Raw genomic sequence first — 13,633 nt, 5'->3', positions numbered from 1 at the left:
TGGAGACGATATGTCTGGTCCACCGAAAAAGAGTTGTGAGCCGAAACAAAAATGGGGAAACAAAAATGGCAAGATTGGGGAAACAGAGTTTTCATCCCTAGCCAAAATGGCAGGACATGAAACGACAATATGTAAATTTATGGCTAAAAAGTAATTTTTTACATAATACGATTATGAAAATAATGCTAAAGTAACAAATTATTCTATTTAGCATTAAGTAAATTATGACTCATGGAGCATGCTTCGACATCTATGATTCTATGATCTATCATTCATGAATGATAATTCAACACTCAACTAACAACAATATGAAACGGGTTACAATTTACAACTGCACAAGTAGTATCTAGTATTATCCAGATTCATGAACTATGTGACATATCAAGAAAGGAAAAGCACCCATAGTAGGTTCCATGGTCTGGTCGCGAAACGACGTTTCGTGCAACTACGCCGGAAGAAGCCTGTATTTGTTTGCAAGAATGAGGAGTTACTTAGTATTCCATTTAGCAACAACTCCAAGGACTCCTAGGGCGGAAATTTCTCGAGCAACGAGCCTCTTCTCCTCTTACTGACACCAAACTTTGGCACTCTTATGCATGCATACACACTATATGCCGTTCCCCACCAATCATAAACTAACCTCTCACAGATACACCTCGTGTGGACATTCACCACCGGTGACGTTAGGCATGCAGCTTTGAAGCTACATAATGGCCAAGCCAAAGATCGTGATAGACTATGTAATCAATACATTGCATATGGATTAAGTACTATGGTCCCATCTTGGCAGAGCTTTTTAACGAAGCGGTCTGTATCGGTTTCACCTACTCTCAAACCCTTAACACCATCACACCCATTCACAAGACAGTGGACTTCATGAGCATGGAAAACTAGAGGACCATTATGATTGGGCATGTCGTGTCGAAGATATGTATCTCAACACTTGATATACAAGTTAGTGAGTTGCAGAGCTCTAGGGGTTCAAAGTTGAAAGAAAGGCATGCTTTCATGCTGATCATGCAACTTTGGATCACATCCTCACTCTTCGAGGTGTCATTAGGGAGGCTAGGGCATGGAGATAGAGGCTTTATCGCTGCTTTGTGAATTTTCACAAGGCTTTTGATACAGTGCTGGAGCTTGTCTCATCAAACGCTTGTTGTAGGATCTGGGGTATAGTCAAGAGATCCTTTGGGTAGTCATGCCACTTTATGAGAGGTCTCAGGCAGGGCTCGAATGGCTACAAGGTGGACCTAGGAGATTAGGAGCACTATTAAGATCAAACAAGATTGTCCATTATACCAACTCTGTTTACCCTCTACATCGATGAGCTTGAGACCTTCATCGAGAGACTACGAGAGGCAAAGTAATCTCTTGCTAGCTTCTTGATCGAGATTCTTTTCTATGCAGATGAAGTGGTCTTACTCTCCTCTTAAGCTGACGCGACACCTTGATGCACTCCATATCTTTTGCAAGACACATGATCTGAAAGTCAACCATGGTAAAATCAAGGTTTTGAACATCAAAACATCTAAGGCATCATGCATAGAGAGCAGTTCTGTTACGCTCAAGTCGAGGTAACATGACCTCGGAAGGATCAGTCAACATTTTCCTTTAAAGGATCAATGTTTGTATTATATTATTTGAACTTCATGTAATTGATCAAAAAGAAATCAAGGTCAAGGTCCTTGGTGAGGGTGACATGGCACTAGACCAGGTGGATCTAAGGCTAGGGGACCTAAATGCATGAAAAGTGCCAAGGGGCAAATAGTTTTAATGATATCCCAAGAGAGGGGTAAATGATGCATTAAGGAGGGACCCTAAAATGAAGACATGTGGCATACTAGATCCATCTAGGAAAATTTGGGGCTTGGTGGAGATTTAGTAAGCAAGAGCTGTAACGTAAGATTTTCTAGTGAAGTGAGAAAGCTTACGACCACCGAGATCGGCTGGGAGGTGATTGAATGTGCCTACATGCGTGATTCGACGTAATAAGTTAGGAGTAAACAAGTTTTTGTGTTTCGTTTGGTATCAGTAGCTAATCATGATGTCATTGTGTTGTTTGACTCAGTGTCAACGCACAATGTAATTAACTCCAAACTTGTAAAGAGGCTGAAACTAAAGACTAGCCCATCTGACTATGCATATACAATCAGAATGGCATATGGAAGTTCAACTGAAGTATGGGACCAAAGGGTTACCCAGTTGGAGCTTCGAATTCAGGACTATACTGAGGAGCTTGATTTCGAAATGACTAAGCTTGCTCATGCAGACATAGTCCTGGGTAAGGCTTGGCATTCTAGGAAGAATCCAGACATAGATTGGAAAAAGCACATTTATCAATTCAAGATGAATGATGTGCAGTATGTCTTACAAGGTGAAAAAGATATACCTCAAGGACTGTTGGTTTCAGTAATGGAAATTCGAAAAGCTCAAGAAGAGTTTTTGTTTCTTTGTACAGCATCGATAGAGCCGATTGATGATCCTTCGGTTAGCACTGATGTTCAAAATGGAGAGATGGCCAAGCTGGTTGATCAAATAGCGAGGAGTTTTGCGATTGTTTTAGGGATGAGCTACCTTATGGCTTACCTCGAGAGTAGAATGTTTAGCATAAGATTGAACTAATCCCGGGGGCAGAACCTGTAAATAGACCTCCCTATAGGGTGAGTTTTACTGAAGAGGCGGAGGTGCGAAGACAATTGGAAGAATACCTCAAGTTGGGGCAGATTCAACCAAGTTTCTCACCTTTTGCTTCGCCAATGATATTAAAGAAGAAGAAAGATGATACTTTTCGCCTTATTATAGATTACAGAGCATTGAATAATATCACTATTAAGCATAGGTATCCGATGGCTCGGATCGATGATTTGCTAGATGCATTACATGGGGCTGTAATTTTCAGTAAGATAGATCTTAAATGTGGCTACCATCAGATCCGTATTAGAGCCAAGGATGTGCATAAAACCGCTTTTAGAAGTAGGTTTGGGCATTATGAGTTTTTGGTAATGCCCTTTGGACTTACCAATGCTCCAGCTACATTCGTCATGCTTATGAACGATTTACTACGTGCGTATATCGGAAAGTTTATAGTACACTTTATTGACGATATTCTGATATTCAGTAAAAGCATTACTGAGCATCATGAACACTTAAGAATAGTGTTTATTACTTTGAGGAAAGCCAGTATTTATGTAAATAAAAAGAAAACTATACTGTGTATGGTAAGACTTGAATACTTAGGATTCATTATTACTCTTGAGTGGCTGCGATACTGACTTGGCCAATCCCTCAAAGTTTGACCGCTTTGCGATCATTCTTGGGATTTATCCAATTTTATCGAAGGCATATCAAAGGATATTCCGAAATAGTATCGCCATTGACTGATATGACCTCAGATAAAGTACCTTTTATATGGGGACAAAATCAACAGGAAAGTTTTAATACCATAAAACAAGCTGTGGTCTCAGGACCGGTGTTAAAAATAGTTGATTCCCAGAAACCGTTTTTCCTTGAAACCGATGCAAGTGGCATTGCGGTAGGAGCAGTTCTCCTCAAAGAGGGAAGGCCAGTAGCCTTTGAAAGCAAGAAGCTTTCTCTCTCTCAACGAAATTGACCAACTCATGAATTAGAGTTGTATGCTGTTGTCCATGCTCTGAAAACATGGAGACATTATTTGTATGGATCAGAGTTTTATGTTGATGTTGATCATGATACTCCGAAACATTTTTGTAAACAACCTGACTTGAGAGGCCGCCAAGCTAGGTGGGTAGAACTCATGCAGGAGTTTGACTTGACGATTCGGTACCGAAGAGGGAAGGATAATAAAGTTGCTAATGCGTTGTCATGCATTATGCATAATATGAGTTTCACGGTATTAGAGAGTGCTCTATTGACCGAGGTTAGAGAAACTCAAAAGGTGGATGAGTTCGTCCAGAGCCTTTGGCCTAAGTCTCACGTATTCAAACCTGGGGAAAAGGATGACCTGGCATCCAGAAAAGACCAAACTTATGCAAGATATGTCATAAGGGATGGTATGCTGAAAAGAAATGGCAAGGTAGTAGTACCTAATCAGAATGATCTCAGGCAGAGAGTCATTCAACAATGCCATGATAGCCCATGTGCGGGACATCTAGGAGTCGAAAAGACATATGATCTCGTGAAGCGAGATTTCTTTTGGCCAAAGATGAAAAAGCATATTCATGAATATGTGACACGTTGTTTTTCGTGTCAAGTAAGTAAGGCAGAACGGGTGAAGCCACCCGGACTTTTACAGCCCTTGGAGATACCACTAGGTAGGTGGGAGAGCATTTCCATGGACTTTATTGTAGGTCTGCCTATGACACAAGGTGGATATGATTCTATACTTGTGGTGGTTGATCGTCTTACCAAGATGACTCACTTCTTTCCAACTAAAGAGTCCGTTAGTGCCCCGCAAGTGGCGGATTTGTTTATTAGACATATATTTCGTTTGCATGGATTACCCAAATCCATAGTGTCAGACAGAGATGTCAAATTTACCGGTCATTTTTGGACTGCGGTACTTGAGACACTAAGGATTGAGTTGGGAATGAGTAGTGGGGATCATCCAGAAACGGATGGTCAGACGGAAAGAATCAACCAAATTTTAGAGGATATGCTTAGATTATATGTGTCATTGAGGCAACATACATGGGACAAGTGGTTGCCATTGTTAGAATTCGCCTACAATGATAGAAAACATTCCTCTACAAGGTTCAGTCCTTTTGAGTTGAACTATGGTTATAGACCAGCGAATCCAACTATAGTTGGAATATCTCAGAAAGTGCCTAGTGCCACAAACTTTGTGGTTCAGATGCGGGAGATGCTAGCACTTGCGGAGCTAACATCTGCCAAGCTATGGATAGAGCTAAGGCATATGCGGATGAAAATCGATCCGCTAGAGAATTTAAGGAAGGAGAAAAAGTTTTTCTCAGAGTTCCTTCGCACTCAGTCTTTGACTACAGGAGAGTGTGCTAAGTTATCACCTCGATATTGTGGGCCATGGTTAATTCTAAAAAGAATAGGCAAGGTAGCCTATAAATTAGAATTGCCACAGGGTTGTAAGGTGCACCCAGTGTTTCATGTTTCTCATTTAAAGAAATTTTTGCATACAGGCGACTCACTAATCGAAGGTGTTGTTTTGTTTCAGGAGATAGAGGACAATGTAAGACGCAAACCAACAAGAATCTTGGACCAAGGAACAATGCAAGTACGCAATCGGAAGATACCCACGGTGTTGGTTGCATGGCATGGTCAACCTCTATCAGAAGCTACCTGGGAATCCGTATACCAGTTACGGAGAGTGTTTCTAGACTTTATCATCGAGGACGCTGATGCCTGAAGAGGGAAGGAATGTTATGCTCAAGTCGAGGTAACATGACCTCGGAAGGGTCAGTCGACATTTTCCTTTAAAGGATCAATGTTTATATTATATTATTTGGTCTTCATGTAATTGATCAAAAAGGAATCAAGGTCAAGGTCCTTGGTGAGGATGACATGGCACTAGACTAGGTGGATCTAAGGCTAGGTGGAGGCTTACGACCACAGAGATCGGCTGGGAGGTGATTGAATGTGCCTGCTCCCGTGATTCGACGTAACAAGTTAGGAGTAAACAAGTTTTTGTGCTTCAAGTTCACCCTTAAGCATCCTACACATATTTGGAAGTTCTCCTTTAGTGCTAGCGTTTGTCACAGCTGAGTCTACCCTTCACCTCCGAAGTGCAGACAGGAACTCAATCTCAATATGAAGTCGTGTATAAATGGATGATCACGTATATGTGGGTGTGTGGATTTGTATGTGTGAGAGCATATGTTTATAGTATGATCTACACCCCCTATTGGGCACTGATGACATCGGTGGGCATGTCATAGTAGTAGTCCATACTATGCGTGATGGAGTTTATGGTTTTCAACATTACAAGTGACTATCATGAGATTGAAGCTGCAGTATGTGTTGTATTTTTAGAGGATGAGTTTGGGCATGTCTTTAGATTCCTCTAGATGTATATATTTGGGAGTTCTTTTCTCTGGCCCAATTTTCGAAGTTAGACTGATGATGCAGGCTTGATGGAGGAGGGGGTACGTCGCACATGCTAGGCTTCAACGACAGTTCTTTCATTCGTTCTTCCAAGATTGTCTAACCGACATCAGCGCTCTATCACGGGTTTCATGCCACCAAGCTCCAATTACTGCAGAGTCTCTCTCAGCTAAGGCCACCATAGTGATATCACATTGGATATTTATCGTCCTTCCCATGGGTTTAGATATTTAGCATTTGTGTTTGTGTTCATAATTATCTTGAGTGCAGAAACCTGCTTAGCGGTTCCACCCTTTCAGGTCATTTTACCTGGGTTTTTTCAGTCTCATGGTCCCTCCGATGTTTCGAGGGCTTTAATAAACTTTCTTTCTTTCTTTGTTTTCTTTTGACATATTGATTGAATACTTCATGAAATGAAAAGGTCAATCAATGGTTGGATACTTTGTGTATAGAAAATGGAGAATTATCTCTTGATCCTAGGCAATTCAGATTTTTTTTTGAATGATCTAAAGAGACTAGTATCATAAGTATTTATCCAAGTGTGTGACTATTTGAGGATTTGATGATAAGGTGTTTTGGACATAAACTTAACAAGTGTGGGCATTAAAACACTTATGCTTGTGTCAAAATATTGATCACAATTTATGATGACAAGAATTAGAAATCTCTGGTAAAGAGGAATGAACTTCAAGAAGGTTATCATAAATTGCCACTTAACTGTTAGAAGAGAGTCAGCAAGAGTAAGTTGGTTGTAAATCTATTTAGTGAATTCTTGACTCCTACGTCTCATGATTTCTTGGAGGGTACTCGAAGGATTCCTTAGTTTTGCTTATACTATCTTGTAGATATTACTTAAGAAATCCAAGTTATTAGAAGAAGTTTGGTAAAGAGAACACTGAATGGACGTTGAATGATTACATTTGAAGTTTTCATTCCCTATCTTTATTTATGAGGACAAATCTAATATGAGAGGGGAAGAAATCTATGTTCTGAACACGACTAACCAGAGCCGTAACCGTGATGGATAAACGTGGGTAAGGCTAAGGGTGCGAAATAACCTAAGCTTTATGGGGACGAGAGATGCTGCTATGCATGGGTTAGTACATGGTTCGTTTTTTTCCCCTAGAGAAAAGAACTTCTTATTCATTCTTGAAAAACACCTTACAAATCAATGTTCAAAAGGAGCTAATAATGGTAACCACATAATAAATTGGCTGTAAGAAAAAACCATTTTGTTTTCAGAGAATCCAGCTCACTACCTAGGGAGTCTCTAAAACAAGGGCTTATAGCTAGGGTGGGGGTCTACACATCTAGCAAAGGCCTTGGTTGGTAATAGTGAAGAAAATGCCTGCAGTGAAGCCTTGCAGAAACACTCCCACCTTTTGCTGGTTGCTCTCGATCGTGGAGCTTCTAGATGGTGCGGAGCGTATAGATAATCCCTGTGAAATGGCGACAAGAGTGGCTGATGGAGAGACGTGCTGGCTTCCCATCACCAAGCTTCAACGAGCCACCTAGATGTTCCAGGCAATGATGTTGGCTACTCCCCCAAACAAGGACTCTTGGTGGCGTTGCCGGGAGGGGGGAATCCGCTCAGATGTATCTATCTTGAGAACCTGCTGCCCATGAATCTTGCAAGCTTGGGAGGGAAGATCAAAAGAGAAGGTGTGAATCCCCTTCGTTAGCCATATTGCCATCCCCCCGTGCGAAATCCCTCTGCATCCTCTACGTATTGGCAACAATCAGGAGAGCACCCACCCCGATCCTCTGCAATGCTAGGCAGCCCCAGAGACAATGGGATTGTCTCCATATCTCCATATGCACAACAATGGCATCTGCCTCAAAAGTAAGGCCCAATGGGCAAGCCTCCATGCGCTACCATTTAGAAAAAATAAGATATCTTTCGTGGCTTGAGACTAGACCACAGACGAGACAAAAAATGTGAGATGGCCTCATGGGGTGCCTGCTGCTTAACCCAGTGTCTCTCTTGCAGGTCCAACTGACTGCTTCCAATTGAAGATGTCAGCCAATGCGAGTGGTGAAAGTGGAGGGCACCTCCTCTATCCTGTCCGAGTGCCCTGCTCGTGCTAGCCAAAACCACCCCTTTGGATTCCACTAGACATTCCTAAGAGGATGGCCCTCCCACAATCACATGCCCCATCTTGTCCTTGTGTGCCCGTGAGACAAAGGAGATAGGGCAATAGTCCAGTCCTTGCCCAAGCGTCCCACTACCTTGATTCTTTGCCACTCCAGCACCTTAATAGCCCTATGCAACTCTAGGTCCTCTACCATCTCTGGTTGGAGAAGTTGTCCAGTCCCAACCCTATAGCATTTGCGGTGGAATGAGCCAATGGACTGTTGCAAAAGCTGAATCTTGAGGGGTACTCCGGTCCTGGAGAACTGTCCACTGCCTTTCAGTGGCCTTCCCACCATGACTCTAGGATGGCCGCCTCGATCTCCACCATCTTAATGCCTCCTGGGGAAGGCAGTACCAAGCACAGAAGTACCTAGCTGGATCGCTATCCCGCTAGGCCCATCCAATGTGTGTCCTCTTCTCGAGCTTTGGAGGCCAGATGAGAGGCGGCCCCTCAAAATCCTCAGGACAATAAGGGCTGGCCGGAATGAGGCCCCTAGATAAGCACTGCCAAACCCTAAGAAGGCTCCACATCAAAGGGAAGCCTGATGCCACAGCCCCATTAGTGCCATCAACTCCAAGAGGGGCTTCACATCCACCTCCAGCTGTAGTCAGCATAGTAGTTCCAGCAGCAATAGACGTAGTAGCTCCTTCCGTCCTAGAGCCATGGACCAGTAACAGCACCCAATTCTCTAGCAACATACCCCATAGCCTCCCCAAGAACCCTCGTGTCTCATAGGGTCAGTTCTCTCCTAGCCTCTACACCATAGCCTCGATCACACACACACAGTGTGTGGATCCTCAATGAAACTCACACTTGTTCTTGACTTTTACATGATTTGTGAAGCATAATATTGTGAACAAGAAAAGCTACATGTGACTTTGAAATGTTGTAAGGTTTCCCTTTAAAACTTCTGGGTTTATGCTTGTGCTATCAAATCCTATTTTATCTGCTAGAGAATATGGGCATTTGCTGGTTTTAAGGCTGCAAGGGACTGTGCAGGTATATTGCTGAAGGGGGCCTGACTGGGACACGGCAAAGATGGAGTCCTTCTTCAGATGGAAAATTTGCTCCCGTAAATCCTGACAATGAAGGGTTTGTTTATGCCGCACCTATGGAAATTTCATTCAAAAGATATTGCGGTGAAATGCGTTCAGTCTATGCTTTGAAACTTTTCAGAAAGTTAAAAAGAGAAGGAGTTCATGCCTTAGGAGCAGGAGCGACAGAAGCTGACCTTGCCATGGTAATGGACAAGCTGCGCAAAGACACTGTTGCAGAGGCAATACAAGCTGTTAGAAAGCCTAAGGCTGCCAGCAAAATGTTAGTCTCAGAGTTGAAGGAGGAATTGGAAGCGCAGGGTCTTCCTTCTGATGGAACTAGGCCAGTTCTTTATCAAAGAGTTCAAAAGGCAAGGAGGATCAACCGTGCACGAGGTCGGCCACTCTGGTTACCACCTGAAGTAGACGAGCCAGAACTGGTATGCTTTCCTGTTTGTAAAAGATTTTTCTCGTTGAGTTAAAGAAAACACACATCACATGCCTTGGTTGCACATGTCTAAGGTAGGGAGAGACAAAAAAATGTAGAGTATGAAAATCATATGAAAACCAAGAAAAGAAAAGAAACACCAGTTTCTATCTCCCTTGTACACATTACCTTGTAAGTAAGCAGAGAGCTTTGGTCTATAATGAAAGCTTTATGAAGTCTTCAAAGCTTGTATTTTGTTGATTTTGGTATCAGTTGACAGTATTTATAGGACTCTTTATAACTTTCAACGTAGCATTTGTTCTAACACATTCAGGTTACAGGAATATATGGTAAGGGATGTCGTGTTCAGTTTGAAAAGGTGTGAAGCTAGTTCTGAAGATTCTTGAGGTTTTGTACTTTACAGGATGGGATTCTGCTCTTAGCTCTTTGTGCCCACACATGTGTGGATATATTAGGTTGCATTGACCACTAGAAAAGGCGTATGTGAATATTACGAATTCAGACAAAGCTATAACAGCATAGCCCCATTAGTGATGTGGCTATGAGAACAGCTGCCATGGTATCAGTTGACAGTATTTATAGGACTCTTTATAACTTTCAATGTAGCATTTGTTCTAACACATTCAGGTTACAGCAATATATGGTAAGGGATGTAGTGTTCAGTTTGAAAAGGTGTGAAGCTAGTTTTGAAGATTCTTGAGGTTTTGTACTTTACAGGATGGGATTCTGCTCTTAGCTCTTTGTGCCCACACATGTGTGGATATATTAGGTTGCATTGACCACTAGAAAAGGCGTATGTCAATATTACGAATTCAGACAAAGCTATAACAGCATAGCCCCATTAGTGATGTGACTATGAGAACAGCTGCTCAAGTTTGTGTATAAGGAAGAGTGCCGAAAGGCGTAGTCCGTCCGGGATGCCCATTAGAAGCAGACAAGTGCAACCAAGACTATCACATTGAACAATACTTATGTATATACGTTGAGGATGGAGTTTATGGTTTTCAACCTCATGATTGACTATCATGAGATTGACACTTCTAAGTTGTTTCGATTTTCCATTTTAAGAGCCACTACCCTTCTCGTGCAGCCGCTCATTTGGGAGAGACTGAAATGAATTTGACTAGTGTTCACAAGCAATTGTAGCTTGAATGAGAGAATGTGGGCTACTTTTTGATTAGCCTTCTTCTTTGGTGCTAGCCTTTGTCATGGCTGAGTCTGCCCTTCACTTTTGGAGCTGACCGAAACTCAGTACAACGACCTTTTGTAGAAATGGATGCTTAAGTATATGCGGGCGTGTAGAATTGTGTGTATGAGAGGCCAGAGCATATATTTATACTATGGTCTACACCAACACCCACTGTGGGTGCTGAAGACATCCTTGGGGATGTCATAGTAGCTAGTCCCTGCTATGCGTGATGGAGTTTATGGTTTTCAATCTTGTGAGTGGCTGTCCTGAGATTGAAACTGCACATTTTGGGGATCAGTTTGGGCATGCTCCTGGATTCATCTCTCTCTCTCTCTATATATATATATATGTATGTATGTATGTATGTATGTATGTATGCACACTTTTTTTAAACTGAAATCTTATATTTCTCTGTGAAAAACCTCAGAAGATGTGAAAACCCACCATGAAGTACAAAAGTAAAAGATTACAAGTAAGAACTTGGGAAAAGCCAAAGGCTACCTGAAAACTAGAAAAGTGAAAATGTTTACAAGTCACTAGGGGGGCATCCAGCAGTGTAAATTCATATTTTCCTCCTTTGGTTTTGAGTTTCTTGTTATCTTCATTATGTGTGTGGCGACATAAAGACAATATCCTCCAAAGTAATCCCCTGTTGAACCCGAAAAGCATTGAGTGAAGTAGTAGTGCCATCAATTAAATACAATTTCTTTCGATCTTTGTGATTCTTCCTGACATATGCATGAAGGAGGAACCGTTGAATCATCGGGTCAAAAACCTGTTGTAACATAGGATACATATCCTCAAGATTAAAGGTGCTTTTGGGCAAAGGAGAAGTATCTTGAATATCTTGAGCTCTCAAATCCACAATCTGTTCCACTATATCATCATCAACTATACCAGAAGGAGATATATCCACCTGTGTATCTTGCTCTGTAAATTCCACATGCAAATCCTCATCGTGAGCTATATATGAGGGTGATATATCCACCTACAACTCACAAGGTGGTGGTTTAGTGACTACAGTGTTCGGCTGAGACTGCTTAACAACTGGGAGGGCATACCGAACTGAAGAGGGCTCCCGAGGATCAGATATATCAATAGTAGTAGAAGTTGAAATAGTAGAGGAAGAGGGAACACCATGATGGACCATTTCAGGCATCCGTAATTGAGTATTTGACATAAGAGTATCACAGAAAGAAAGATCCTGAAAAGGATTTGACAAAGGAACCGAAGAAGACACTGTGACAGAGGCTTTCCCTTTTGGGTGCACCCTTCTCCATTCTTTTTTATGCTTAGGCTGTGCCAACTTTTCAGATCGAAGAGGAGTAGAAATTCGAGGGAGAACTATGGTGCCCTTAATAGGATTAGATGGACGTGAGGCCGAGGGGCAACTCCGAGCAAAATGACCAATTTGTTTGCATTTGTAATACGCATTCGAAAAGGACGCAAAGTTTCAGAGAATGCGAAAAGGATGCCAAAAACCACAATCAATATCCAAACACGAAGGAATGGGCTTCTCCATCATAAGATACAAATTCGGATGTCCTTGCTCAAAACCTGAAAATCTTGCTTGGGAAGATACAAGTCCCTCCCCAACAAACCTGCAATAGAGGAAAGATGTGAGAGTAGAGTAACTGGCAAGGCCTTGAGAGTGACCCCGGCGGGATAGAAACGCATGATAGAAACGCATGAGAGTTTTTGCTGGGTCAAAAAGGGGATCCCAAGGCATTACATAAGCAAAAAAACCTGCACCATGTACACCAGCCATATTGACTAGTTGATAAAATGTATCCACATCAACACAACGTGCACAATAGAGACCTTTTCCAAGAAAGAAAAACGAATCCATTTTGTGATCACCAATTGCCGATGATGATGATGATGACCAGGCATGTAGAGAAGATGAATCCATCATGTGTCCCATAAAATAAATACAAACTCCGCGTTGTTGTGTTTGAAAATCAAGAAAAGATTCGGAAGGTAGAGCCCGACACAACCGTGAACTGGGATGTGGGATCTCCAACACAGAGTCTTGACACATACGTCATAAGTGATCCCTTTGGAGCAACAATGAGGCAAAACTGGAGGTGTCCACCTTGAGCGACTTGTCTATTGAAGAAGTCACTAGATCAACATGCCGTTTTTTCCTGGCATAAGATGAAAGAGAGGCTGCAAGAACTCCAGGCGATTGAAAAACAAAAGGAGATGGAGGACCAAAACATGTAGTAGATGCTATAGATGCTCGAGCAGACAGAGGTGGCTGAAAAACAAACGGAGGCGGAGACGTAGCGGGAGCTGAAGATGCTCCAATAGACGGGACGTCTGGAGAAACAAGAAATTCAGCGGACGGGGTGTCAATAGATGACACGGGAAGAGACTCAAGCGCCAGCGGGAGGTCACAAAACGGGACATCAGATGCAACCTAAGGCGAGAAGGAAGGATCAGGAAGCTCCATCGTGAAGGCTCCACCACACACACACACACACTCTTTTTTTTGGTGAAATGATATATTTCTTTGTGGAAAACCTCAAAAAGAGGAAAAAAACCCACCATGAAGTACAAAAGTTTAAAAGATTATAAGTATGCTTTCTGAGAGAAACCTCAGAAGTGTGCCAGAAAATAGAAAACTGATTACAAGTCACTTGGAGGAGGATCAAGTAAGATATCCTCCAAAGTAAGATTATTAGCTTGTAGAAAACCATGTAACGGAGTGACATCACCATCAATAAAACAAAGCTGTTTTTTGCCCTTGTGCTCCAGCAGACGGGACGTCTGG

At 42.2% G+C, this 13,633-nt stretch overlaps 1 protein-coding gene across 1 annotated transcript in view; it reads left to right on the top strand.

The window, feature by feature from the left end:
- The window catches only part of PTAC3 (plastid transcriptionally active 3), a 145,275-nt gene that overhangs the window by 97,986 nt on the left and 33,656 nt on the right, over window positions 1-13,633 (top strand). The window contains exon 9 of the mRNA XM_087379130.1: window positions 9,186-9,660. Within this exon, the coding sequence (XP_087235256.1) occupies window positions 9,186-9,660 (475 nt within the window). The remainder of the gene's footprint in view (window positions 1-9,185; window positions 9,661-13,633) is intronic.

The sequence above is a fragment of the Dipteris shenzhenensis genome, chromosome 9 (assembly GCF_047967505.1).
Source record: "Dipteris shenzhenensis isolate YYH24624 ecotype China chromosome 9, Dip_SZ_1.0, whole genome shotgun sequence".
Classification (NCBI taxonomy): domain Eukaryota; kingdom Viridiplantae; phylum Streptophyta; class Polypodiopsida; order Gleicheniales; family Dipteridaceae; genus Dipteris; species Dipteris shenzhenensis.
The sequence above is the reverse complement of the archived record's forward strand: the minus strand, read 5'-3'. Positions and strand labels throughout refer to the sequence as shown.